Genomic DNA, 27,482 nt, shown 5'->3' with positions numbered 1-27,482 from the left:
GTCAATTTAATCCTCAGAGTGGAAGGTGTTGGCTTTGAAGACCTGGAAAGAACATCTCTGGGGATGGTGGGGCATATTTGATCCACGGGAAATGGAGTCAATCATAGGCCCAGATGCTAAGAACGGAGCTGTGCTCATCCTCTTGCTCTCTCCCCTCCCCGCATTCTTATCCTGCTCTGCAGCATCCTGTCTCCCTGTGGTCTCCTGGCTAGAGCCCTCCTGTCCTCTCAGATCAAATCTCCTGCCTCACCCCCAAACCTGAAGCTGCTGGCCCCTGTTTTCAGTTTTCAGGCAGAAAACTGGCCTCAAGGTTCTCCAACGGCTGCTTCCAATTCCCACTCCCCTCTCATCGTCCCCCTACACCTCAGCTCTCACTCTTTGCTCCTCCCCAGCCCACCCCCACCTTATCCCCCATGTCTCCAATCCATTGCTCCCATCTCTTCCCCCCCACACCTGGAACGCCCTCCTCCAACAGCTCCTCCCTTCCAAGACCACCTCAGAAGCCACCTCCTCATTCATTCATTCAATTGTATTTATTGAGCGCTTACTGTGTGCAGAGCACTGTACTAACCGCTCGGAGGCCTTCCTGGATGAATCTCCTGCCTCTCTCCCCTCCCCTCCACCATCCCTTCAGCCACTCCCCTCCCCACCTGTTTGTTTGTTTATTGATTAATCTACCCATCCACCTGTGTTACTATTTACATCTTCCATCACCATCTTTTAACTGCCTATTGGCCATTCATTCATCCATTCAATCGTATCTATTGAGTGCTTACTGTGAGCTGAGCACTGTACTCAGCACTTGGGACAGTGCACTACAACAATAAACAGACACATTCCCTGCCCACAACGAGCTTACAGTCTAGAGGGGGGAGACAGACGTCAATGCAAATAAATAAATGACAGATATGTGCATAAGTGCTGTGGGGCTGGGAGGGGGGAAGAGCAAAGGGAGCAACACTTGCTTCACCATTCGTCAGTGAGCTCCTCAAGGGCAGGGCCTGGGCTCTTTACTTCTTCGGTCTGACCCCTGAGCGCCCAGCCTTACGTGCGGCGAATGACCTGTCCAGTGCTCTGTACTAGGGGACCTGGTGAGCCGGACCCTGATCGGTTTCCCTTTGGCCAGCAGGCAGATTGAGGACTGCCTCCCCCAACTCCAGAGAACCCCGGCCAAAAGAATCTGTCCAGCCAAGCGGAAACAGTACTTCATCAACCAGGCCATCCGCAACTCAGACCTCATCCCCAAAGCCAAGGGGCGCAAGAGCCTTCAGCGGCTGGAGAACAGTAAGGCCTGCCCCCTCCACTTTGGGAGAGGGGGAACCCAAGGGGGGCACACCATGAGAACAGCCTTTCCCTAGTGTTCTCTTGGCCCCCACAAACGGCCCACCCAGATTCTGCTGGGCTGGGAGGGGGGTGGGCTTGGCTTGTCCTCAGTTGGGCCTGGCATCACACACAGGAGGGAGGGATGGGAGGGGAGGGGATAAGGCAGACTGGCAGAAAGAGTGGGCCTGTGTCAATCTTGCAGCTGAATCCTGCTGCCCTTCCGACGTCAGCCCCTCTTGATGGGCTGGAGGTGGCTGTGGTGGTCAGCAGGGCTGGGGGTAGGGAGGGGCAGCACAGGTGGCCCATGGCTCCAAGGAGGGCCCCTGCCTTTACAGCCCGCTACCTGCTGACTCTCCTGGAGCAGGACGAATGTTCTCCCCACGACGGAGAGCCAGCCTCGCCCGCGGCCCCCAGCATCTTTGCCGAGGCCTGCAGCAATGAGACCTACATTGAGGTAGGAGGTCGTGTGACCTGATGCAGCCCAAGAGGGGGTCCCCAGCACAAAATGCCCAGACTGGAGAAAATGGCAGGGGAACGTTAAAAAACAAACCAAGGGGACTGGCAGAGGGGGCTGGGGTAAACTGAGACGGCGTGGTGGGGACAGAAGGGTGAGGCTGGCATGACGTAGTGGATAGAGCCCGGGACTGAGAGTCAGAAGGTCATGGGTTCTAATCCTGGCTCTGCTACTTGTCTGCTGTGGGACCTTGGGCAAGTCCTTCCCTTCTCTGGCCCTCAGTTACCTCATCTGTAAGATGGGGATTGAGACTGTGAGCCCCATGTGGGACAGGGGACTGTGTCCAACCCGATTTGCTTGCATCCACCCCAGCACTTACTCCAGTGCCTGGCACATAGCAAGTGCTTAACAAATGCCATAATAATAATAATTATTATTCTCTCTCAGAGCTGGGGGAGGGGAGGGGTGCAGCCTGGAGGGGGGCTAGAGTCAGGTGGCTGGGAGACAGGCCCCATGCCCCCACCACCCACTGCTCTTCAGGGCTGCCAAGCCTGTGGCCCACAGCTCCCCTCCTCCAGTTCAAGAATCTGTTCGGCTCTGGGGCTCAGCTCTGATCGTTTGGCCTCATGGTGTGGGTGAAGTAAGGGTCACCTGTTTTAGGGAAGGGGGTGAAGGGGGAATCCTTCCCTTCCCAGCAGTCTAGTCAACATCTGAGTAACCGTATATGACCCGTTGTGGTCATTTCTGAAAACACACACCTCTTGCTAAATACCTTAGTTCTGCTGGGTGACTCCACAGAGTGGGGAGGGGTGGAGACGCAGAGAACAGGGTCAGCAGGAATCTCTCCTTCCGTCTAAGGGGCAGGGCCCAGGGAAGTTTGTAACTTTTCCCAGAGGTCTGGTGTTTGTGTGTTTGTGTGTTGGGGTGTGTGTGTGTGGGGGGGGGGGGGGGGGGGGGATGTTCCAGGTTACAGAAGGGAAGGGGCCAGGGAGAAGGGAGAAAGAAAGAGTCCATCAGGGCTGCCACGAGGTCTGGCTGGTCCTGGTCTCTCCACACTCTTCCCAGATCTGGAATGACTTCATGAACCGCTCCGGGGAGGAACAGGAAAGGGTCCTCTTGTATCTGGAGGAGGAAGCCAAGAAGAAATGCAGGAAGAAGGCTTCAGCCAAAGCAGAGGACAGGAGAAAAGGTATCTGGATGTAGGGGCAGCGGGGAGCTGGGTCCAGAGCTGGGAAGAAAGAAAGGGAAGTGGAAAAGTCTCAGGAGGACAGGGCTTGGGATCCACAGAACCTCCCATCTTCCATCCTCAACCCTCCCTGCCTCCCAACTTCCCCATCTCTGTTGACACCACTCTCCTGTAACCTGCTTCAGTAGTATCAGTGTGATCTTCAACTCTTCGTCGTCCTTCTGCTCCACCTCCAGTCTATTCTTAAAACCTGCTGCTTTTCCCTCAAAAACATCTTGTAGATCTGCCCCTTCCTCTCTGCCCATACTGCCACTACCCCGGTTCAAGCAGTCATCATATCACGATTGAGAAGAAATATGGCCTGGGAGATAGAGCACCGGCCATAGGTGCTAGGGGATAGGTGCTAATTCCTAGGGGATAGGAGTTAGAAGGATCTGGGATCTAATGCCGGCTCTGCCACTTGTCTGCTATGTGACATTGGGCAAGTGACTTGACTTCTGTGCCTGTTACCTCATTTGTAAAATGGGGATTAAGACTGTGAGCCCAATATGGGACATGGACTGTGTCCAACCTGATTATCTTGTATCTGCCCCACCGCTTAGTACAGGATCTGGCACAAAATAAGCGCTTAACAAATACCATTAAAAAAATTATTTCGGCCTCCTCGCTGGTCTCTCTACCTATCCATTGGTGGCATTTCCTGAGTGTTTACTGGGTGCAGAGCACTCGTGCTAAGCACTTGGTTACCTCTAATCTCTCTCCCTGCTTCATACTCCACGCTACTGCCTGGATTGTCTTCCTGAAATGATACCCATTATACAGCTCCCCTCTCTTCAAAGCCCTGCCGTGGTTTCCCCTCTAGACTGTAAGCTCGTTATGGACAGGGAGCGTGTCTACCGACTCTGTAATATTGTATTCTCCTGAATGCTTAGTATGGTGCTGTGCACACTGTAAGCACTCAATAAATGCACTTGATTGATTGATTTCCCATCTCCCGCCATATCAAGCAAAGACTCCTAACCATTGAAGCAGTGTGGCTCAGTGGAAAGATCCCGGGCTTGGGAGTCAAAGGTCATGGGTTCTAACCCGGCTCCGCCACTTGTCAGCTGTGTGACCTTGGGCAAGTCACTTAACTTCTCTGTGCCTCAGTCCCCTTATCTGTAAAATGGGGATTAAGACTGTGAGCCCCACGTGGGACAACCTGATCACTTTGTATCCCCCCCACCAGTGCTTAGACCAGTGATTCGCACATAGTAAGAGCTTAACAAATGCCATCATCATTATTATTATTATTATTAGACTCATGGCTTTCTCCACCAGCCTTCTCCCCCTTTCTGATTGGCCCTCCTCACCCCCTATTCCCCTGCTCACACCCTTAGCTCCTCTCAAGTGCACTTTCTTACTGTATCCCACTCTCTCTTGGCCTGCCTCTGAACCTTGGCTCACCGTGTCCCCAGGGCCTGGAATCCCCTGCCCTCCCCAAATCTGCCAGACCTCAGTCCAACCCACCTGAATAATGGTTTTTTTAAATAATGGTGTTTGTGCTTTGCATTTGTCAATCAATCAATCATCAATGGGATTTATTGAGTGTTTACTGTGTGCACATCACTGTACTAAACCATGGGAGAGTACAGTACAGTAGGGTTGGTAAACACAATCCCTGCCCACAAGGATCTTCTAGTCTACAAGGGGAGATAGATATTAAAATACATTACAGAGAGGGGAGAGTATCAGGATATGTATGTAGCGTGGTTCAGTGGAAAGAGCCTGGGCTTTGGAGTCAGAGGTCATGGGTTCGAATCCCGGCTCCACCACATGTCTGCTGTGTGACCTTGGGCAAGTCACTTCACTTCTCTGAGCCTCAGTTACCGCATCTGTAAAATGGGGATGATGACTGTGAGCCCCACGTGGGACAACCTGATCACCTTGTATCCCCCCCGGCGCTTAGAACAGTGCTTTGCACATAGTAAGCGCTTAGCAAATGCCATTATTATTATTATTATTATTATTATTATTATTATTATTATTATGTAAGTGCTGGGTTGCTGGGGTATCATAGTGCTTAAGGGGTATGGCACAGGTACCAGATAATCAGATCTGGCACAGTCTCTGCCCCAGAAGAGGCTTACTGTCTAAGCAGCATGGACTAGTTGGTAGAGCATAGACTTGGGAGTCAAAAGGACCTGGGTTCTAATCCCGGCTCCACCACTCATCTGCTGTGTGACCTTGGGCAAGTCTCTTCACTTCTCTGTGCTTCAGTTACCTCATCTGTAAAATGGGGATTAAGACCGTGAGCCCCATGTGGGTCAGGGACTGTGTCCAACCTGATTAGCTTGTATCTGCCCCAGCGCTTAGAACAGTGCTTGACACATAGTAAGTGCTTAACAAATCCCATTGTTATTATTAGGGCAGGGATCACGTCTACTAACTCCACTTGGCACAGAGTAAATGAACACTCATTAAATACTGTTGCTTGATTGACTGGTGACTACTACCCACTGCTCTGCCTTGGCCTTTCAGAAGACCCTGCCTACACACCCCAGGAATGTTTCCAGAGAATCAGCCGGCGACTACGGACCACCCTGAAGCGGAACCGGATTCCCCGGGTGAGTGGGCCAGGGACACTCGGCACCCTGGCCAAAGAGGTTACCTAGCTTGTCCTGTTAGCAGCCCCGGGAGACGAATAGGGGCAGGGTCCTTAGCCCCCACCATGCGGTGGGGCGAGTGGGAGCCAAGGTTCACGGAGCCAACTGCCTCAGGGTGGGTAGGGCCACCGTGGGGGAACTGGGATTAGAGCTGCCTGTTCGTGGGCGGGGGTCAGGGGATGGCAGGGGATGGGCAGAGCTACTGTCTAGGCCTGGATCAGGGAGCGAAGTGTCTGGTCAATCAATCAATAACACTTATCAATCGCCTACTACGTGCCCAACCCTGAACTAAGCATTTGGGAGAGTACAGTACAGTCGAGTCGTAGTTGTCCACAAGGAGCTTCTAGGCTAAAGAAGTGATCGTGAGCACCCAGGGCTGGCTCAGAAGCTGGTGGCCTGCTGCTCTCCCGTTTTGCCTGAACGCATTCACCTACGCCAAGCTCATCCTCCCAGTGGGGGTGTAATTGAGCCCTGTCTATCCTGCTGCTCATTTCCTGGGTCAGGGTGACCAGTGGGAACCAATCTCCTTCAAATGCCAGTTATAGCCCTGGGGATGGAGAAACCAGGGCCCCTGTGGTGCTCTTGGCCCCAAGCAGGAGCTGGGGTCTGAGCTGTCCTGCTCATTAACTAGAAAGGCTGGAAGGAGCAGGTGAAGATAACGCATCACCACTTAACACCTCTTTCTCAAGCAGGAGAATTAGATATTGGCTTCAAGGCTGTTTGTAATTTTTCTTTCTTTTTTTTTCTTTCCCCAGCCTTGGACAGTAGAGACTTTCTAGCTTGTTTATCTGAAAATACTCTGCCTTGGTTCCAGCAACCCAGAGCCTAAGGTTGCTTCTTTTCCCCCCTGCCCTTCCTGCACTTCCAGCAGCTAATAATAATAATAATAATAATGGCATTTATTAAGTGCTTAATGTGCAAAGCACTGGTCTAAGCGCTGGGGAGATTACAAGGTGATCAGGTTGTCCCCACGGTGGGGGCTCACAGTCCTAATCCCCGTTTTTACAGATGAGGTAACTGAGGCCCAGAGAAGTGAAGTGACTTGCCCAAAGTCACACAGCTGACAACTGGCAGAGCCGGGATTTGAACCCATGACCTCTGGTTCCAAAGCCCAGGCTCTTTCCACTGAGCCACACTGCAGCTAGCCTTCTCCGAGGCTTCCCCTAAGATTGGGAAGGAGGCATGACATCTGGTTCAGAGCAGTGGGGAAGTCAAGGCTTCCATGGGTGTAAATGCAACCCCCTCCAGGACTGGACTCCCCATCGCCTCTCTCCCCTCTCCTCCCCCTGCAAGCTGGTCAGTGAAGATTGAGGGCCTCAGCTGGGAGACCCTGGTCCCTGCTTGCCCTTCTTTGGTCAAGAAGCTCATACAGGCTGAATGTCTCTGAGGCAGGCTAGAGCGTAAGTGGTCAGGCCTCTGAGGTTGAGGACTGTGTTTCCTCCTCCCGTCTGTCCACCCCTGTAGTGAGAGAGCGAGATCACATGTGCGTGTGTGTCTCCCTCCTCCCCGCAGTGCTCTGCTCTGGGACTTTATCTCTTGGCAGTCTGTGTGTGACTAGAACAGAGGTGTTTGCTTTTTTTCTCCAAACCTTGGGGAAGAGTTGGGCAGGTGTTCTCTTGCCCTCAGTACAAAGGTGCCCCAGGCTGGACTCTCTCTCCCTTTGCCCTCTGACTGCCTTTTCACTTCCCCAGCCCTAAAGGCCTATTCTCCTTCCAGGAGCTCCTGGAAGGTTTGGAGGAAGAGCTACTGACCTTCTTCTCCATCACGCCCTGCTCCGTTTACACTGCCATGATGGATAACAGGTGCGCCTCCCCTCCTATTGCCACCTCCACTCTGCTGCAGGGCCGTTTGGGAGGAGGAGAGCCGAGTCGACGTGCCGGTGGTATCTGGTTTCGTTACTGGGTTCGCGGTCACTTTGGGCCCCCCTCTCCTCCCTGCCCACAATTGAGCCCCAGACTGAAGAGCAGTTGCAGGTGGGACTTCTTCCTTCCCCATTCCCTTCCCTCCTGTTCCTGTCCAGCAAGCCCCCCTAGTATCTGGTTTGAGGAGAGCTGGCCCCCACCCTCTTAACACTGCCTGCGTTGGCCTTTTGCAGCTTTGAACGACTCCTGCTCCATGCCCTCTGCCAGTACATGGACCTGGTCTCAGCCAGTGAGTGATTCCTTGATTTGCTCCCCCTCCTACCTCCACCTCTTGTCCAGCCAGGCTCCCTCTTTCCTTCCCATGACTCCTCTAAACTGTCTGGCCTGGGAATTGTCACATATATGGTGGGCCCCTAGCAGGGATACCTCTGGGTGCACTTGGCGCGGCCCAAGCCGGGCGAGGTGGCAGCCACCTGGCCTCCTTGGCACCCTCTTCTGCCCTCTTCCTCCATCTCTTCCTCCTTCTCGCCACTTGCTTGAGCCTTTGGCATCCCAGCAGCCTGATCCACAGAATCTTGGGGGGGTCTTTGCTTTAAAATAGTAATTTTTTAAAAAAATGGTACTCGTGAAGCGCTTACTGTGTGCCAGGCACTGTATCAAGTGCTGGGGTAGAATAAGCAGGTTGGACCCAGTCCTTGTCCCACATGGGGCTCCCAGTCTGTCGGAGGAAGGAGGATTTAACCTCCATTTCACAGATGAGGTAACTGAGGCCCAGAGAAGTTAAGTGACTCGGCCAAGGTCACACAGGAGCATTATCTTCTATGTACCCCGGCTCTTTGTACTGTGCTTAGCGTATAGGAAGCGCTTAACAAGTACCACAGTTATTTGGGAAGCAGCTTGGCCTAGTGGAAAGAGCATGGGCCTGGGAGCGAGAGGACCTGGCGTCTAATCCCGGCGCTGCCAATTGCTTGCTGGGGTAATTCACTTAACTTCTCTGTGCCTCAGTTTCCTTAACTGTAAAATGGGGATTACATACTTGTTCTCCCTCCAACTTAGATTGTGAGCCCCATGTGGGACAGGGACTGTGTCTGACCTGATTAACTTGTACCTACCCCAGCGCTTAGAGCAGTCTTTGAGACATAGTAAGCGCTTAACAAATGTCATAAAAAAAATAGTTGCAGAGCAAGGATTAGAACCCAGGGACTCTGACTCTCAAGCCCATGTTCTTTCCACTAGGCCATGCTGCTTCCGAAATAATTGTGGTATTTGTTATGCGCTTCCTAGGTGCCAAGCATTGTAATAAGCGGTTGGTTCGATAGAAGATGATCCGGTCAGTCACAGCCCCATGTGGCTTCACAGCCCAGAATGTGACCCCAGCTCTCCTCAGGATTGTCTTGGAGGAGGGAGACCCTAAAGAATCTAGAGCCTGTGCCCTGGGGAAGTCACTCGGGTGGCGAATGCTTATTGCATGTAGAACACTGGACTAAGTGGTCTTCTGGGAACAGCAAAGATCCCAAAGGTCTTTTTGCCGCCTCTTTTCTCCATCCCCCAAACCCCTGTCAGCAGGGCTCAATGACACCGCCCCCACCCCTATAAAGTGTGTGGGCTATAGCCTGCTGGGAGCAATTATGTCTTCCCTTCTTCCAGCTCATTAATCACCACTCATTAAAATGAGCCCAGGTACTCTAATGGCCAGGGGGAGGCCCGGGCTGAGGCACTTAGCCTCTGGAGAGGGTGTGGGGCAGGGAGCTGGGTACTTCATCCAGGCCAGGCTCGCCTTGCTCATGCCTCCCGGCTTGGCTCCCAGGTAACCAAGGAACTGGCTGCCATGGAGACCTTGGCTCCACCATGGAGATGGGCTGGAGACATGCCGTGCTGGGTGTTGATGACTTTCTCAAGTCCCCCAGCTATCTCCCTTGTCCATGTGGATGCCTCTTTACTCTCTCTTTTCACTCCTCACTCCTTTCTCCTCTCTCTTTTTGCTCTCCCCCTCTCTCCTCTCTCTCTCTCTCTCTCTCTCTCTCTCTCTCCTCCCACCTCCCACCTCCCCCAGAGGAGCCTTTGATGATCTTGATCCACAAAAGTGTGAGTTTCTGAGGGGGTGGGAGGTGGGGAACTGGTTGGCCAGTTCTGGGGTGACCTCCTTCTCCATCTCCCTTTGCCTGGTTAGGGAAGCAGGGCGCAATGGGGGAAGCAGGAGACAGACAGAGGTGCTGGCCCAGGCCAATTAGCTGATTCATTTCCCCACCCAGGGTTGGGCCTTGTGATGCAATGTCCCCTTCACCATCTCCCTTTCCTTGTTATAACTTGAGGGGAAGGTGGGGAAGCTGGCAGTGGAGCGCTTACAGGCTCTTCTTTTCCCTCACAACAATGCTAGGACAGCACCACCCCCATCCCCAAGGCATGTGCACCTAGAGAGAACGCCCCACTTACCATACTCTCAGCAGCGCTAGTTCTCATGCTGTCCTTCTCTCCCTCCCAGTTTCAAGCTGTTTTAATTCTGTGTCTTGTTTCATCATCCACAGGCTCAAACTTTGAGGGGAAACGCCAGATGAAAGTGAGCAACAAACATAGCAATTTCCTTCCGCCCGAGCTGCTGTTGTCGGCCTACCTGCAACAGATGAGCTGATGGAATCCCTCTCGGCCTTGGGGGAACCCCTCTGCAGCACTGGCACGGATAGAGGGGTGGAGTTTGGGATTTTAAATGTTTTTCTTTTCTCTAGCTCTCAATCTGCCTGTCCCGCTTCAAACCTGCTTGGATTTGGGGTTTTGCTTTAGGACTTACAAGGCCAAAGACCTACTCATGTTGCCTGTCCCTAGAAGGGAGATGGGCCCCCTTCTCCTCTGCTCCCCGGTTTCCCCGCCTCATGGCAATGCTACTTGCCCTAGTCAGCTGCCTGATGGCCAAAGGACAGGGTGTTGTTGGCAGGCAGGGAGGGGGTCCCAAGCCAGTATCCTCAGGGTGGAGGAGGGGGATACTGTTTGGCTCCCCTCCCGTCTTCCTCACCTCCAGGTCCTTGATGTGTTTGTGGCTCTTCCCCTGCTCCTCCCAGAGGGGATTTTCTTTACTGTGTTCAGTTTGGGCCAGCCATCAAGGCAGGGCAAGAGACAGTGTGGGGAGGGCGGAGATCCACAATCTCATCCAGGCTCCCCTGCTTCCTCTCCTTCCTCCCCCACTTTTGCATATGGTGCTATCTGAGTCCCCCATCCCCCTGAGAAGCTTCCTGCTTGGGGCAGCTGGCTAGAGAGGGCAGGAGAACTTCTGGGAGGGGAGAGATAAGGTCCCAGCTTCAGCAGAACCCTGTGTGACAGTGGGAAATTTTACCAATGGCTGCCACTGATTGGCTCTCTTGGCCTCTTAGGTGTGTGTGTGTTTGTGTGTGTGTGTACACGTACATACACACCCACATGTTAAATATTACGTCAAGGAACGTAATGGCTCCCCACTGCCTCTTAATTGTCCCCATCTAAGCTGGCAGGTCTCTGGGCGCTCAGAGACAGCAGAGTTTAGGACTAAAAAGAACACAATAATCATCCATTTTTTTCCCCTGGTGGGAAGGAGGAGTGTGTGGGGATGGAGTTTATTATTTTAATTTGGAAAAAAATATTTTTTTTCCTGTAAGTAGCGGCCGCCCAGTATGTCAAAGGGCAAGGGCCTGGTTTGAAGTGAGACACCCCAGGTTTTAGCTTGGCTCTAAGCACAAGCCTATGTATCCCCTCCCCAGAAGCATCATGTGTGTGTGTGTGTGTGTGTGTGTGTGTGTGTGTGTGTGTGTGTGAGAGAGAGAGAGAGAGAGGTGCCGCCAGGCAGCCATAAGGAAAACATGCCCTCCCCTCCCCACTCCTGCCACTCATCAACCGGCCACGCTCTATAGCTTCTTTAGCTGGTCCCCTCTTCAGCCGCACCAGGCTCAAGCACCTGAATTCTCGCTCCCAGTTCTTTCCTGGACTATTTCCCCACTCACCCCACTAATAATGAGACCGGGCTTCCCAAATACACCCCTGTTCCCCGCCGCGGCCAATCCTCTTCCATTGACTGCAACACTTGTCCTCCCCGGCAACCTCCACCCCCTATGAACCCCACTTTTGTTTTTCCCCAGGGGGACCTGACCTCAGCCCCCTTGCCATCTCTTCCACCATCCACCTAGCATTGCCCTCCTCCATTGAAATCAGGGACAGCCGTTCAGCCCTTGTGCCTAGGGGAGGTGGCTTTAATGGCATCCCCCAATTTACTGCCCACCCTACCCCCACCTTGCTATCCTAGACCTCAGCAGGGCGTGCAGATCAATAGGACTTTTCTGTGCTGGAGTTGGGCGCTGGGGGCAGGCATCCTCTGCATCAAAGAGGGGGAAGGATTATGCCGGGTGCTTCTGGGGTTGGGTTGAGAACAATACAGTGATTATTTGCAGTGATTATTTGTCACAGTCTGGACTGGTGGTGCTATGTTTCTACTGGTGGGGAGCCATGGCCCCAGCAGGAGGATCGGAGTGGTCTGACCCTTCAGCCACCTGGATCCAAGGGCCTGGATCCATGCGACTTGATTACCCTCATTTCCTCTTCTCCCATTCCCTTCTCTGTCACTCTTGCAATTGAATTTGCTCCCATTATTCACCCCACCCTCAGCCCCAAGGCAATTGATGTCCATATCCGTCATTTATTTTCATGTCTGTCTTCCCCCTCAAGACTGTAAGCTCACTGTGGGCAGGGAATGTGTCACCACCTTTTATATTGTACTCTTCAAAGCACTTGGTATAGTGCTGTGCACACAGTAAGCGCTCAATAAATATGATTGATTGACTCCTTGGTCCAACCCCTGATGGGGGTCTGGAGGTGGGGACTCCAAAAAGGAAGGGGGACCAGGCTCATCTGCTTCCTTTCTTTCTCCCCAGTCTTTCCCCCGTGGCTCTGAGAAGAGCTTGCAGCTGTACGATGCTTTTCTTTTTTGCTTCACTGCTCTCATTTTATCCCTACAACTTCCCTGTGAAGTTGAGAGAGCGGTTAAGTGACTTGCCCAAGCTCACATAGCAGACCTGTGTACCTCTGTCTCCCCATCCTGGCCCTGACTTTCCATCTTCCTAGTGTAAAGCCCAGGAAGGAGGGGTGAGAACAGGAGGAGGAATCCCACCAGGAATGCCCCTTATAAAGCCTGGGCAAAAAAAGTGTGGGGAGGAGAAGGGTCAAATTGGCAGTCTCTCAACAGGGGCCTGTTATCCTCCCCTCCTGGAACCCACCCCTGTGCCGAAAAAAAATTTTTTTAATGGTATTTGTTAATCAGTTAAGTGCTTCCTATGTGTCAGACAATATTCTAAGCACTGGGGTAGATACAAGCTAATTAGGTTGGACAGAATCCATGCCCCACACTGGGCTCACAGTCTTAGTCCGCATTTTACAGATAAGGGAACTGAGGCACAGAAAAGTTAAGTGACTTACCCAAGCTCTCACAGCAGACAAGTGGAGTAGCCAGAATTAGAACCCAGGTCCGTCTGACTCCTAGGCCTGGACTCTATCCACTAGGCCACCCTGCCTCTCCTATGGTTTTGAGGGATGGACTTGAATGAGGATTATCTTCTCCAATTTGGGAGGTGGAGATCTTTCAGATGAAAGAAATTGAGGTCCAGACAGGATTAAGTACATTGCCCAAGGTCACGCAGCAGGTCAGTGCAAAGCTAGTTCTAGAACCTAGGTCCTCTGACTCCCAGGCACTTGAGGGGCAGGGCTTTCTCTGTAGGGTCTTTGAAAAGGCCACTGACCTCTTCCTCCCCTCCTCAGTGGATCAGATGAAGAGAAATGGGTTTGGATTGGAGCAGGAGGGCTGTGGGAAACTGTAAAGAACTTGTGTGGGTCCCAGGTAGAACAGGTGATTGAACTCTCCCAATTTCTCAGGACCCCCCACTCCCAGATACCTCAGTCAGCCAGGTCTATTCAGTCCATCAATCAATGAGTGGTATTTATTGAGTGCTTATGGAGTGCAAATCAATGAATCATTTGTATTTATTGAGTATTTACTGCGTGCAGAACGCTGTACTATCCACTTGAGAGTTGGTAGGCATGTTCCGTGCCCACAGCGAGCTTACAGTCTAGAGGGGGAGACAGACATTAATCTAAATGAATAATCTATAGATACGAACTTAAGTGCTGTGAGTACAAAGGCCCAAAGGACGCAGATCCAGGTGCATAGACAGAGAAGTACTGTACGCTAAGCACTTGGGAGAGTAGTACGGAAGCAAAACACGTGCTCTGCCCTCAAAGATCTTGCAACCTAACACATTCACTCTCCCCTTGAACGCCATTGCTCACCAACAACATTCACTGGGCACCTACTAGGTGCAGGGCACTGGCCTGGGTTCCTGTTGCAGGCAGAGCACTGTGCTAAATGTCTGCTCTGTACTGAGCTCTCTCTGACTGCAGGGCACTAAGGACAGGCCCCGATTAGTGCAGAGGCTTTAGGGGCTGTGGTCCCAGGCTGGGCAGGGAAAGGGAGTCCCCCTCACCAGCCACGCAACTCAAGCCACTATCACTTTAGATATAATCTGACCTTACTAAAATGGCCACTCCTCAATTAGCCAGTGGCATTTGAGTACTTACTATGTGCACGGGTACTGTACTAAATGCTTGAACCAGGCCTTACTAAAATGGCTGCTGCACGTGCATCACATCAGAGGGGGTTGGGTGGTGCTGGAGTTCACATGCAGAATTCTCCCCTCACCCCAACGCCCACTGTCCAATACCCCCTCTGACAGTGCATGCACTATAGCTATCTTTTACTTCGCCAACAATTCTCCGCAACTTGGAGAAGAAGGGATGTAGGAAGGGAACCATTACTTGGGGGGAGAAGAGATGAAGAAGGAGTAGGGACTGGGAGGTAAGAGACAGGGAAGAACAGGGAAGGAGATACTGGCTCAGTTTCAGTGGATAGGAAGGCTGCTGATGGGGTGAGTTTATGTGGGACCCCGTGTTTGGGGAGGTGCTGGCTAAGAGGTTGGGGTGGTTCTTGCTGGGCGTGCTGGGAGAAGAGCCTGGATGTCCTTGGGAGCTGCTGGAGAATCAAGGATGAATGTATGCCCATCCCCTCCTTGCCTCCTCACCGCCCCTATAGCGTGAACTCATGCTCTCTCTCCTGCCTCATCCCTATGGATGAGCAGTGCGGCCTGGTGGCATCAAACAGGGTTCTCCCACCGCTTCCCCGCTCTGCCCCAGAGAGCCGGTGTGATGGGCACTTACCTGCCTGGGGAGAGGAAAGACTAGGGAAGTGACAGAGGATCCCTCTCCAAACCTTGCTGGGAAAAGTGGCCTGGTTATTAACAGCTGTTCCTGCCCTGGAAACCACCGGCAAGAGCCAGTGGACGTGGGTCGGTTCCACGGGGCCACCGCTTCTCCCACACCAGAGCCGGAAGGTGGTGGGGGTGTGGGATGCTCTTCAGCAGGTAAGTAATTCAGAGCCCCACAGTCTTGCCTGGAAGCTTGCCCCGCCCACAGGGCAAGAGCGTGACTTAGGGGTAGAGGCAGGGCTGACTGATTATGTCACATGCAGCATGGCATAATTGTATAATCACGTTGCACCATACTGCATGATGTAATGGCGTCACCGGGTGGGCGGTGTCGGGGGGATGGACTGCAAAACTGATCACCCCAGGGCCCAGTCAGGGGTGATGGTGGGGAGTGGGGGTTTTCCAGCCCTGGTTGGGGAGCATAATGGAAATTAAACACGGGTCCTGCCGTTATGGGCCTTCAAATCCGCAGCATCTGGTGGGTGCCCGGGACCCACTATGGCCAGCCAGATGGACGGGAGATATTGGCTCGAAGGGGACGGGCCTGGTGTCGGGGGCCACAGCCCCTAAGTCCCAGCACCGGAGAGGGAAGCACGTGGCTCCGTTCCGAGTGCCAAACGGGATAGACGAGAAGCAGCATGGCCTAAGTGAATAGGGCCTGGGAGACAGAAGGACATGGGTTCTAATCCTGGTTCCGCCACTTGTCTGCTGTCCGATCTTGGACAAGTCACTTCACTTCTCTGTGCCTCAGTGACCTCACCTGTAAAATGAGGATTAAGACTGGGTGCCCCATGTGGGACATGGACTGTGTCCAAACTGATTAGATTGATCTCCACTGAGCAGCATGGCTCAGTGGAAAGAGCACGGGCTTTGGAGTCAGAGGTCATGGGTTCAAATCCCGGCTCTTCCAACTGTCAGCTGTGTGACTTTGGGCAAGTCACTTAACTTCTCTGGGCCTCAGTTACCTCATCTGTAAAATGGGGATTAAAACTGTGAGCCCCCCGTGGGATAACCTGATCACCTTGTAACCTCCCCAGTGCTTAGAACAGTGCCTTGCACATAGTAAGCGCTTAACAAATACCATCATTATTATAATTATTATTGATTCTACCCCAGCACTTAGAATAGTGCCTGGCACATAGTAAGTGCTTAACAAATGTGGTTAAAAAAATACCATAATTTAAAAAAAAAAAGTTAAGTCCAGGAGCTGGCAATGGTGTGTAGCGGGAGAAAGGTGGAGTGGAATAAAGAGACCATCGGCAATTTAACATTCAACATTTTAGACACTAAAGGAAAGTCTACTTAATGGATTTTTTTACGTCTGCCTCCCCTCCTAAATTGTGAGCTCCTTGAGGACAGGTATCGTGTTTACCACCTGTATTGTATTCTCCCAAATGCATAGTACAGTGCTCTGCATGCAGTAAGCACTAAAGACAGGTCAGCGCACCAAGGCCAACGCTTTTGGCAGCCTCCACCCCCCACAGACCAGCAAAATGTCCCCAACCTCCCTAAGCATCTAAAAAGTCCCTGCCCACCCTCCACCTCTGCTGGCTGGTGGGGAGGGAAGAAATCAGGTGATGATGACAGAGGGTCAGTCCCCCAGAATATAGGATTTCACTGTTAGTTTGATTTCAGGCTGAGGAAGATATAAAGCAGGCAGAAATGAGGATTGGGGCACAGCCCCCACAGAACAGAAGCCCCAGCGGAAATGGCAGCGGGCAAGGAGGGTGGCAGACACAGCAGTGTGAGGAAGGGCAGTCCGTCTATGCAGTTTCCATTCATTCATTCATTCAATCGTATTTATTGAGCGCTTACTGTGTGCAGAGCACTGTACTAAGCACTTGGGAAGTACAAGTTGAAAACATAGAGACGGTCCCTACCCAACAGTGGACTCACAGTCTAGAAGGGGGAGACAGAGAACAAAACAAAACATATTAACAAAATAAAAAGAGATTGTCCGCCACACGTTGGTCTCAGTCCTTTCCACACACACCATTAGCCTCTCTTTCGACAGTTCCTTGTGAGGCAGCTTTAACGACATTCCCCCACGTTACTTAGGTCTTGTCTTATGCTGTCGAGTTGTGTCTGACCCATAGAGACTCCATGGACGCATGTCTCCCAGAACGCCCCACCTTCATCTGCAATCGTTCTGGTAGTGTAACCATTGAGCTTTCTTGGTCAAAATATGGAAGTGGTTTACCGTTGCCTTGCAGTAAACTTGAGTCTCCGCCCTCGACTCTCTCCCATGCCGCTGCTGCCCAGCACAGGTGCGTTTTGACTCGCAGCAGATTGCCTTCTACTTGCTAGCCACTGCCCAAGCTAGTAATGGAATGCCTCTCTTTGACTCTCCCTCCCGTAGCCGAGACTGGTAAAATCCTGGAAACTCTTCAGGTGCGATCCTGAGAGGGGCAGCACTTACGTATATATCTTTAAATTATATATTATCATATAATAATATAATAATTATCTTTATATTAGTGTCTTTCTCCCTGCTCTAGACTGTAAGCTCATTATGGGCAGGGAACGTGTTTGCTAATTCTGTTGTACTCTCCCAAGAGCTTAGTACAGTGCTCTGCACACAGTAAGCACTCAGTAAATGCCATTGATTGATTGATTACAGTGGCTATAGACCCTTAACAATAATGCAATGATGGCACTTGTTCAATCAATCAATCAATCGTATTTATTGAGCGCTTACTATGTGCAGAGCACTGTACTAAGCGCTTGGGAAGTACAAATTGGCAACACATAGAGACAGTCCCTACCCAACAGTGGGCTCACAGTCTAAAAGGGGGAGACAGAGAACAGAACCAAACATACCAACAAAATAAAATAAATAGGATAGAAATGTACAAGTAAAATAAATAAATAAATAAATAAATAGAGTAATAAATATGTACAACCATATATACATATATACAGGTGCTGTGGGGAAGGGAAGGAGGTAAGATGGGGGAATGGAGAGGGACGAGGGGGAGAGGAAGGAAGGGGCTCAGTCTGGGAAGGCCTCCTGGAGGAGGTGAGCTCTCAGCAGGGCCTTGAAGGGAGGAAGAGAGCTAGCTTGGCGGAGGGGCAGAGGGAGGGCATTCCAGGCCACTTGTTAAGCGCTTACTATGTGTGAAGCACTGTTCTAAGCACTGGGGGAGATGCAAGGTGATCAGTTTGTCCCACGTGGGGCTCACAGTCTTAATCCTCATTTTACAGATGAGGGAACTGAGGCCCAGAGAAGTTAAGTGACTTGCCCAAAGTCACGCAGCTGACAAGTGGTGGAGCTAGGATTAGAACCCATGACCTCTGGCTCCCAAGCCTGTGCACTTTCCACTGAGCCACGCTGCTTCTCAATAATGGTATTTGTTAAGTGCTTACTATGTGCCGAGCGCTGTTCTAAGCGCTGGGGTAGATACAAGGATAACAGGTTGTCCCACGTGGGGCTAACAGTCTTAATCCCATTTTCCAGATGAGGGAACTGAGGCCCAGAGAAGTTAAGTGACTTGCCCAAAGTCACACAGCTGACAAGTGGTGGGTCAGGATTCGAACCCATGACCTCTGACTCCCAAGCCCGTGCTCTTTCCATGAAGCCACGATAATAATAAGCACTGTACTGAGCACTAGGGTAGATGCAACACAATCATATCAGACCCAGCCCCTGTCCCATATGGGGTTCACAGTCTAAGTAGGAGGACAAAGGGGCATTTAATCTCCATTTTACTGATGAGGAAAAGAGGGCACAGAGAAGCGAAGTGACTTGACCATGGTCTCACAGCAGGCAGGTGGCGGAGCTAGGATTAGAACGCAGGGACCCTAACTCCCAGACCTGGGATCTTTCTGCAATCTTCTCCATTTGCAATAATAATAATGGCATTTATTAAGCACTTACTATGTGCAAAGCACTGTTCTAAGCGCTGGGGAGGTTACAAGGTGATCAGGTTGTCCCACGGGGGGCTCACAGTCTTAATCCCCATTTTACAGATGAGGTAACTGAGGCACAAAGAAGTTAAGTGATTTGCCCAAAGTTATACAGCTGACAATTGGCAGAGCCAGGATTTGAACCCATGACCTCTGACTCCAAAGCCCATGCTCTTTCCACTGTTCTAAGCACTGGAGTAGATACAGGGTAATCAGGTTGGACACAGTCCACGTCCCACATGGGACTCACAGTTTTAATCCCCATTTTACAGATGAGGTAACTGAGGCCCAGAGAAGTGAAATGACTTGCCCGAGGTCACACAGCAGACAAGAGGCGGAGCTGGGATTAGAACCCAGGTCGCTCTGACTCCGAGGCCCGTGCTCAATCCACTAGGCCATGCTTCTTCTCCAAGGTGTCATACCCTTTGGACTCTTCCTGGAACTACTTTCTCAAGACTTTCCTTCAACTAGCCCCTGACTCTCCTCACCCTCCTCCTCATCCATGCTCCCTGCTCCATCAGTCAATGGGATTTATTGAGTACTTACTGTGTGCAGAGCACTGGACTAACCACTTGGAAAAGTACACTACAACAGAGGTGGTAGACACATTCTGATACTTGTTTAGCATTTACTTTGTGCCAAGCACTGGGACAGATACAATGCACCGTCAGATACCATGCCTGCCCCACATGGGGCACACAGTCTAAGGGGAAGAGAGAACGGGTATTTAATCCCCAGTTTACAGATGAGGAAACTGAGGTATAGAGAATAATAATAACAATAATAATAATAATGGTATTTGTTAAGTGCTTATAGTAATAATAATAGTAATGGTATTTGTTAAGTGCTTACTACGTGCACTGTTCTAAGCACTGGGGTAGATACAAGGTAATCAGGTTGTCTCATGTGGGGTTCACAATCTTAATCCCCATTTTACAGATGAGGTAACTGAGGCACAGAGAAGTGAAGTGACTTGCCCAAAATCACACAGCTGGTAAGTGGCAGAGTTCAATCATTCATTCATTCATTCAATCGTATTTATTGAGCGCTTACTGTGTGCAGAGCACTGTACTAAGCACTTGGGAAGTACAAATTGGCGCATATAGAGATGGTCCCTACCCAACAGTGGGCTCACAGTCTAGGAGGGGGAGACAGACAACAAAACAGAACATATTAACAAAATAAAATAAACAGAATAAATATGTACAAGTAAAATAAATAAATACAGTAATAAATATGTACAAACATATATACATATATACAGGATATATATGTATATATACATATATATATACATATTACTGTGTCCAGAGCACTGTACTAAGCGCTTGGGAAGTACAAGTTGGCAACACATAGAGATGGTCCCTACCCAACAGCGGGCTCACAGTCTAGAAGAGTTGGGATTAGAACCCACGACCTCCAAGCCCATGCTCTTGACACTAAGCCATGCTGCTTGAGAATAGGTTGAGATTGTTTCTGCCCCAAGACCTGTAATCATTCGCTTTACCAGATAAAACTGCGAGGGGGTTGGGAGCGAGTTCGAGCACCAGCTATCCTGAGGGAAACTTCGGAGGGAACCAGCTATTAGATGGTTCAATTAGTCTTTCGCCGCTACACCCAGGTCGGACGACCGGCGTAGATGTGATAGAAGCAGATTGGACACAGTCCCTGTTCCATATAGAGCTCACAGAATAAGAGAGACCGAGTACAGGTACTTTATCCTCATTTTACAGCTGAGGTAATTGAAGCACAGAGAAGTCAAATGACTTGCCCAAGGTCACACAGCAGGCAAGTGGTGGAGACAGAATTAGAACCCAGGTCTCCTGACTCCCAGTCTTGTGCTCTTTCCAGACTGCATCTTATCAATCTATTGTCTAACCCTCTTCCTCCCAGCTCATTCCCTCATTCAGTTTTCCCCTATTTGGGATGCCTTTGTTCTTCACCTTCTCCTCCTTCCACTCCCTCTTGCCTTCTTCCTTAAACAATACTATCTCCCTACTCCTTCCCTTGGGAAGTGCTACTGAAGAAGTCCCCCTCCAGGGAATCTTCCCGATTAACCCCACCCAATTCCCAGTCCCTCCCACTCTGGGGGAAACCTGTCCCCACATCATGGAAGAGGCCTAGGGAGACCTAGGCAGACCCCCACCCCCCTTTTATCTTTTTTTCTCCTCTTCCCCCACACAGGGCAACGTAATCCCTCTCGGCAGATGCCTTCTACAGGAAATCACCCAGGCCTGGGTACTAAGGTACCTGACTTCACATCAACCCAGTCCTCTGTTTACCCCTAAACATTCAGTACAGAAATTTAATTACAGAATCACTAGATTAAGCAGTTATTGCTGTTGACAACAATCTCACCTATAACCCCCCCTCACCCCCTGCCCTGCTCTCAGCCTCAGTCAGGTATGGCCTGTGGAATCTCCACTCCATTATGGGGAAGCTTCCCTTCAGCACTGACCTGTTCCTGTCCCATTCTCTGTGCTCTTCCTCGCCCTCGCTCTTTGATCTCTGTTCTCCTTCTTGCCAAATCCAATAGGCATTACTCCATCGTAATCCTCCTCGACCTCTCAGCTGCCTTCGACACTGTCAAGCACCCGCTTCTCCTGGAAACATTATCCAACCTTGGCTTTACTTCATTACTATCCTCACCTGGTTCTCCTCCTTTCTCTCTGGCAACTCATTTTCGGTCTCTTTCGTGGCCTCCTCCTCAACCTCCCACCCCCTAACTGTGGGCATCCCTCAAGGTTCAGTTCTGGGTCCGCTTCTATTCATTCATTCATTCAATTGCATTTATTGAGTGCTTACTGTGTGCAGAGCACTGTACTAAGCGCTTGGGAGGTACAAATAGGCAACACATAGAGACGGCCCCTACCCAACAACAGGCTCACAGTCTAGAAGGGGGAGACAGACAACAAAACAAAACAAGTAGACAGGTGTCAATACTATCAGAATACATAGAATTATAGCTATGTACACATCATTAATAACATAAATATAGTAAATATGTACAAATAAAATAGAATAATAAATATATAGAAATAAATACAAGTGCTGGGGGGAGGGCGGGGGGGCGATGGGGAGGGGAGAAGGTGGAGGGGAGAAAGGGGGGGCTCAGTCTGGGAAGGCTTCCTGGAGGAGGTGAACCCTCAGTAGGGCTTTGAAGGGAGAAAGAAAGCTAGCTTGGCGGATGTGTGGAGGGAGGGCATTCCAGGCCAGGGGAAGAACGTGGGCAAGGGGTCGACGGCGGGACAGGCGAGAACGAGGCCCAGTGAGGAGGTTAGCGGCTGAGGAGCAGAGGGTGTGGGTTGGGCTGTAGAAGGAGAGAAAGGAAGTGAGGTAGGAGGGGGCGAGGTGATGGACAGCCTTGAAGCCGAGAGTGAGGAGTTTTTGCTTGATTCGAAGGTTGACAGGCAACCACTGGAGATTTTTGAGGAGGGGAGTGACATGCCCAGAGAGCTTCTGTAGAAAGATAATCCAGGCAGCAGAGTGAAGTATAGACGGAAGCGGGGAGAGACAGGAGGATGGGAGATCAGAAAGGAGGCTGATGCAGTAATCCAGTCAGGATAGGATGAGAGATTGAACCAGCAAGGTAGAGGTTTGGATGGAGAGGAAAGGGCAGATCTTGGCGATGTTGCAGAGGTGAGACCGGCAGGTTTTGGTGACAGATTGGATGTGTGGGGTGAATAAGAGAGCGGATTCGAGGATGACACCAAGGTTGTGGGCTTGTGAGACGGGAAGGATGGTAGTGCTGTCTACAGTTATGGAAAAGTCAGGGAGAGGACAGGGTTTGGGAGGGAAGATAAGGAGCTCGGTCTTGGACATGTTGAGTTTTAGATGGCGGGCAGACATCCAGATGGAGATGTCCTGAAAGCAGAAGGAGATACGAGCCTGGAGGGAGGGAGAGAGAACAGGGGTGGAGTTGTAGATTTGGGTGTCATCAGCATAGAGATGATAGTTGAAGCTGTGGGAGTGAATGAATTCACCAAGGGAGTATAGATAGAGAACAGAAGGGGACCAAGAACGAACCCTTGAGGAACCCCTACAGTAAGGTGATGGGAAGGGGAGGAGGAGCCCGCAAAGGAGACTGAGAATAAACGCCCAGAGAGATAAAAGGAGTACACCCCCCTCCCTTGGAGAACTTTTTCGCTCCCATAGCTTCAACTACCACCTCCATGTAGATGATCCCCAAATCTCCATCTCCAACCCTGATCTCTCTCCCTCCCTGCAGTCTCGCATTTCCTCCTGCCTTCAAGATATCTCTACTTCGATATCCTCCCGTCACCTCAAACTTAATATGTCCAAAACAGAACTCCTTATCTTCCCACCCAAACCCTGCCCTCCCCCTGACTTTCCCATCACCGTAGATGGCACCACCATCCTTCCTGTCTCACAAGCCCATAACCTTCGCGCTATTCTTGACTCCTCTCTCACACAACCTATATGTTCAATCCATCACTAAATCCTGTCGGTTCAACTTTAACAACATCGCTAAATCTGCCCTTTCCTCTCCATCCAAACTGCTACCACATTAATCCAATCACTTATCCTATCCCACCTTGATTACAGTATCAGCCTCCTTGCTGACCTCCCTGTCTCCTGGTTCTCCCCACTCCAGTCCATACTTCACTCTGTGGCCCAGATCATGTTTCTACAAAAACGTTCAGGCCGTGTCTCCTCTCGTCTCAAGAACTTCCAGTGGTTGCCCATCCATCTCTGCATCAAACAAAAGCACCTCACCATTGACTTTCAAGCACTCAATCCGCTCGCCCCTGATCTTATCTCACCACCAACCTCTCACGCACATCCTGCCTCTGGCTTGGAACGCCCTCCCTCCTCAAGTGTAACAGATGATTACCCTTCCTCTTTTCAAAGTCTTATTGAAAGCACATCTCCTCCAAGAGGCCTTCCCTGACTAAGCCCTCCTTTCCTCTTCCCCACTCCCTTCTGCATTTCCCTCACTTGCTCCCCTCATTCATCTCCCCTCCCAGTTCCCCAGCCCTTATGTACATATCTGTAACTTATTTATTTGTATTAATGTCTTTCTCTCCCTCTAGACTAAGCTTGTTGCAGACAAGGAGTATGTCTGTTATATTGTTATACTGTACTCTCCCTAGTACTTAGTACACTGCTCTGCGCACAGTAAGCGTTCAGTAAATACGATGGCTTGACCAACTGACTGACTCACTGAAACCTGGTTCTCCCCAGATGACACTGTCTCTCCTGTTTCTCGAGAGAGGGCCTAGTTCTCTCCTACTCCCCCATACTCACTGGGAAAGGGTGAGGAGTAGGCTTCCTTTTTGCTCCTCAATGCTGCTTTCGCACCATTCTACCTCTCCCACCCCTCTTTTTTTTAATGGCATTTGTTAAGTGCTTACTATGTGCTGGGCACTGTACTAAGCGCTGGAGTAGGTACAAAGTCATCAGGTTGGACATAATCCATGTCCCATATGGGGCTCACCATCTTAATCCCATTTTTCAGATGAAGTTATTGAGGCACAGAAAAAATAAGATTATTATTATTCATAATAAATAATTGTGGTATTTGTTAAGCGCTTACTATGTTATAGGCACTCTACTAAGCACTGGGGTGGATGCAGGCAAGTCAGGTTGGACAGTGTCCCTGTCCCACATGGTGCTCACAGTTTCAATCCCCAGTTTACAGATGAGGTAACTGAGGCCTAGAGAAGTGAAGTGACTCACCAAAGGTCACACAGCAGACAAGTGGTGGAGCCGGGATCAGAACTCTTGACTTTGTGACTCCCAGGATCGTGCTGTATTCACTAAGCCATGCTACTTCTCTTTTGCTTTCTTCGAAGCTCATATCATCTGCCTCTGCCACCCACTCCAGATACTAAATCCCGGTTCCGCCAACTGTCAGCTGTGTGACTTTGGGCAAGTCACTTAACTTCTCTGTGCCTCAGTTACCTCATCTGTAAAATGGGGATTAAAACTGTGAGCCCCCCGTGGGACAACCTGATCACCTTGTAACCTCCCCAGCGCTTAGAACAGTGCTTTGCACATAGTAAGAGCTTAACAAATGCCATCATCATTATTATTATTCATTCATTCATTCATTCGTATTTATTGAGCACTTACTCTGTGCAGAGCACTGTACTAAGTGCTTGGGAAGTACAAGTTGGCAACATATAAAGTCGGTCCCTACCCAACAGCGGGCTCACAGTCTAGAAGGGGGAGATATACAACAAAACAAAACATATTAACAAAATAAAAATAGAATAGTAAATATGTACAAGTAAAATAAATAGAATAATAAATATGTACAAACATATATACAGGTGCTGTGGGGAGGGGAAGGATGTAGGGCGGGGGGGATGGGGAGGGGAAGGAGGTAAGGCGGGGGCTCAGTGTGGGAAGGCCTCCTGGAGGAGGTGAGCTCTCAGTAGGGCTTTGAAGGGAGGAAGAGAGCTAGCTTGGCGGATGTGCGGAGGGAGGGCATTCCAGGCCAGGGGGAGGATGTGGGCCGGGGGTCGATGGCGGGACAGGCAAGAACGAGGTACGGTGAGGAGGTTAGCGGCAGAGGAGCGGAGGGTGCGGGCTGGGCTGGAGAAGGAGAGAAGGGAGGTGTGGTAGGAGGGGGCGAGGTGATGGTGAGCCTTGAAGCCCAGGGTGAGGAGTTTCTGCCTGATGCGTAGGTTGATTGGTAGCCACTGGAGATTTTTGAGGAGGGGAGAAACATGCCCCGAGCGAGTTTCTGGACAAAGACAATCCGGGCAGCGGCGTGAAGTATGGATTGAAGTGGGGAGAGACACGAGGATGGGAGATCAGAGAAGAGGCTGATGCAGTAGTCCAGTCGGGATAGGATGAGAGCTTGAACGAGCAGGGTAGTGGTTTGGATGGAGAGGAAAGGGCGGATCTTGGCAGTGTTGCGGAGCTGAGACCGGCAGGTTTTGGTGACGGCTTGGATGTGAAGGGTGAATGAGAGAGCGGAGTCGAGGATGACACCAAGGTTGCGGGCTTGTGAGACAGGAAGGATGGTAGTGCCGTCAACAGAGATGGGAAAGTCAGGGAGAGGGCAGGGCTTGGGAGGGAAGACAAGGAGTTCAGTCTTGGACATGTTGAGTTTTAGGTGGCGGGCAGATATCCAGATGGAGATGTCCTGAAGGCAGGAGGAGATGCGAGCCTGAAGAGAGGGGGAGAGAGCAGGGGCAGAGATGTGGATCTGGGGGTCATCAGCGTAGAGATGATAGTTGAAGCCGTGGGAGCGAATGAGGTCACCAAGGGAGTGAGTGTAGATCGAGAACAGAAGGGGACCAAGCACTGAACCTTGGGGAGCCCCCACAGTAAGGGGATGGGAGGGGGAGGGGGAGCCCGCAAAAGAGACTGAGAATGAACGACCGGAGAGATAAGAGGAGAACCAGGAGAGGATGGAGTCTGTGAAGCCAAGGTTGGATAGCGTGTTGAGGAGAAGGGGGTGGTCCACAGTGTCGAAGGCAGCTGAGAGGTCGAGGAGGATTAGGATAGAGTATAAGCATGAGTAGAGTATAATCTCAGCTCTGCCACTTGTCTGCTGTGTGACCTTGGGCAAGTCACTTCACTTCTCTGTGCCTCATCTGTAAGATGGGGCTGAAGACCGTGAGCCCCACTTGGGACAACCTGATTACCTTGTATCTACCCCAGAGCTTAGCACAGTGCTTGGCACATAGTAAGCGCTTAACAAATACCAACATTATTATTGTTATTATGTCCTGGAACACCCTCCGTCTTCATATCGACAGACAATCACTCTACCCACCTTCAAAGCCTTATTAAAAGCACATCTCCTCCAAGAGGCTATCCCCGACTAAGCCCTCATTTCGTCTCCCTTACTCCCTTCTGTATCACCCTCTCACTTGGATTTGTACCCTTTATTCACCCTCCCTCAGCTCCACAGCACTTATTTATATAGCTATAATTTCTCTAATATGAACCTCTGACTTTCCCTCTAGTAATAATAATAATAATGATAGTGGTATTTGTTAAGCAGTTACTATGTGCCAGGCACTGTACTAAGCACTGGGTGGATACAAGCAAACTGGGTTGGCCACAGTCCCTGTCCCATGTGGGCTCACAGTCTTAACCCCCATTTTGCAGATGAGGTAACTGAGGCACAGAGGAATAAATTGACTTGCCCAAGGTCACACAGCAGACAAGTGGCAGAGGCTGGACTAGTACCCATGACCTTCTGACTCTCAGGCCTATGCTTTAGCCACTATGCCATAAGCTTGTTATGGATAGGGAACATCTCTACCAACTCTGTTCAACTGTACTCTTCCAAGCTCCTAGTACAGTTCTCTGCACTCAGTTAAGTGCTCAATAAACTCAATTGATTGGTTGATTCGTTTATTCTAATCCTGGCTCTGCCACTTATCTGCTGTGTGGCCTTGGGCAAACCACTTCACTTCTCGCAGCGTGGCTCAGTGGAAAGAGCCCGGGCTTTGGAGTCAGAGGTCATGGGTTCAAATCCTGGCTCTGCCAATTGTCAGCTGTGTGATTTTGGGCAAGTCACTTAACTTCTCTGTGCCTCAGTTACCTCATCTGTAAAATGGGGATTCATTCATTCATTCAGTCGTATTTATTGAGCGCTTACTGTGTGCAGAGCACTGTACTAAGTGCTTGGAAAGTACAAGTTGGCAACATATAGAGGAGATGGTCCCTACCCAACGGTGGGCTCACAGTCTAGAAGGGGGAGACAGAGAACAAAACAAAACATATTAATAAAATAAAATAAATAGAATAAATATGTACAAATAAAATAAATAAATAAATAGAGGGATCAAGACTGTGGGCCCCCAGTGGAACAACCTGATCACCTTGTAACCTCCCCTGTGCTTAGAACAG

The 27,482-nt window shown here is 50.6% G+C and overlaps 1 protein-coding gene across 1 annotated transcript in view; it reads left to right on the top strand.

Moving 5' to 3' along the window:
* R3HDM4 (R3H domain containing 4) overlaps positions 1–10,099 on the top strand; it is a 30,560-nt gene extending 20,461 nt beyond the window's left edge. Inside the window, exons 2-8 of the mRNA XM_038771765.1 lie at positions 1,130–1,284; positions 1,659–1,777; positions 2,843–2,966; positions 5,484–5,569; positions 7,325–7,410; positions 7,704–7,759; positions 9,996–10,099. Of these exons, the coding sequence (XP_038627693.1) occupies positions 1,130–1,284; positions 1,659–1,777; positions 2,843–2,966; positions 5,484–5,569; positions 7,325–7,410; positions 7,704–7,759; positions 9,996–10,099 (730 nt within the window). The remainder of the gene's footprint in view (positions 1–1,129; positions 1,285–1,658; positions 1,778–2,842; positions 2,967–5,483; positions 5,570–7,324; positions 7,411–7,703; positions 7,760–9,995) is intronic.
* The last annotated feature ends 17,383 nt before the right edge of the window (positions 10,100–27,482 follow it).

Source organism: Tachyglossus aculeatus, chromosome X1 (assembly GCF_015852505.1).
Source record: "Tachyglossus aculeatus isolate mTacAcu1 chromosome X1, mTacAcu1.pri, whole genome shotgun sequence".
Classification (NCBI taxonomy): domain Eukaryota; kingdom Metazoa; phylum Chordata; class Mammalia; order Monotremata; family Tachyglossidae; genus Tachyglossus; species Tachyglossus aculeatus.
Note: the sequence above shows the minus strand (reverse complement) of the source record. Positions and strands in the feature narration are given on the sequence as shown.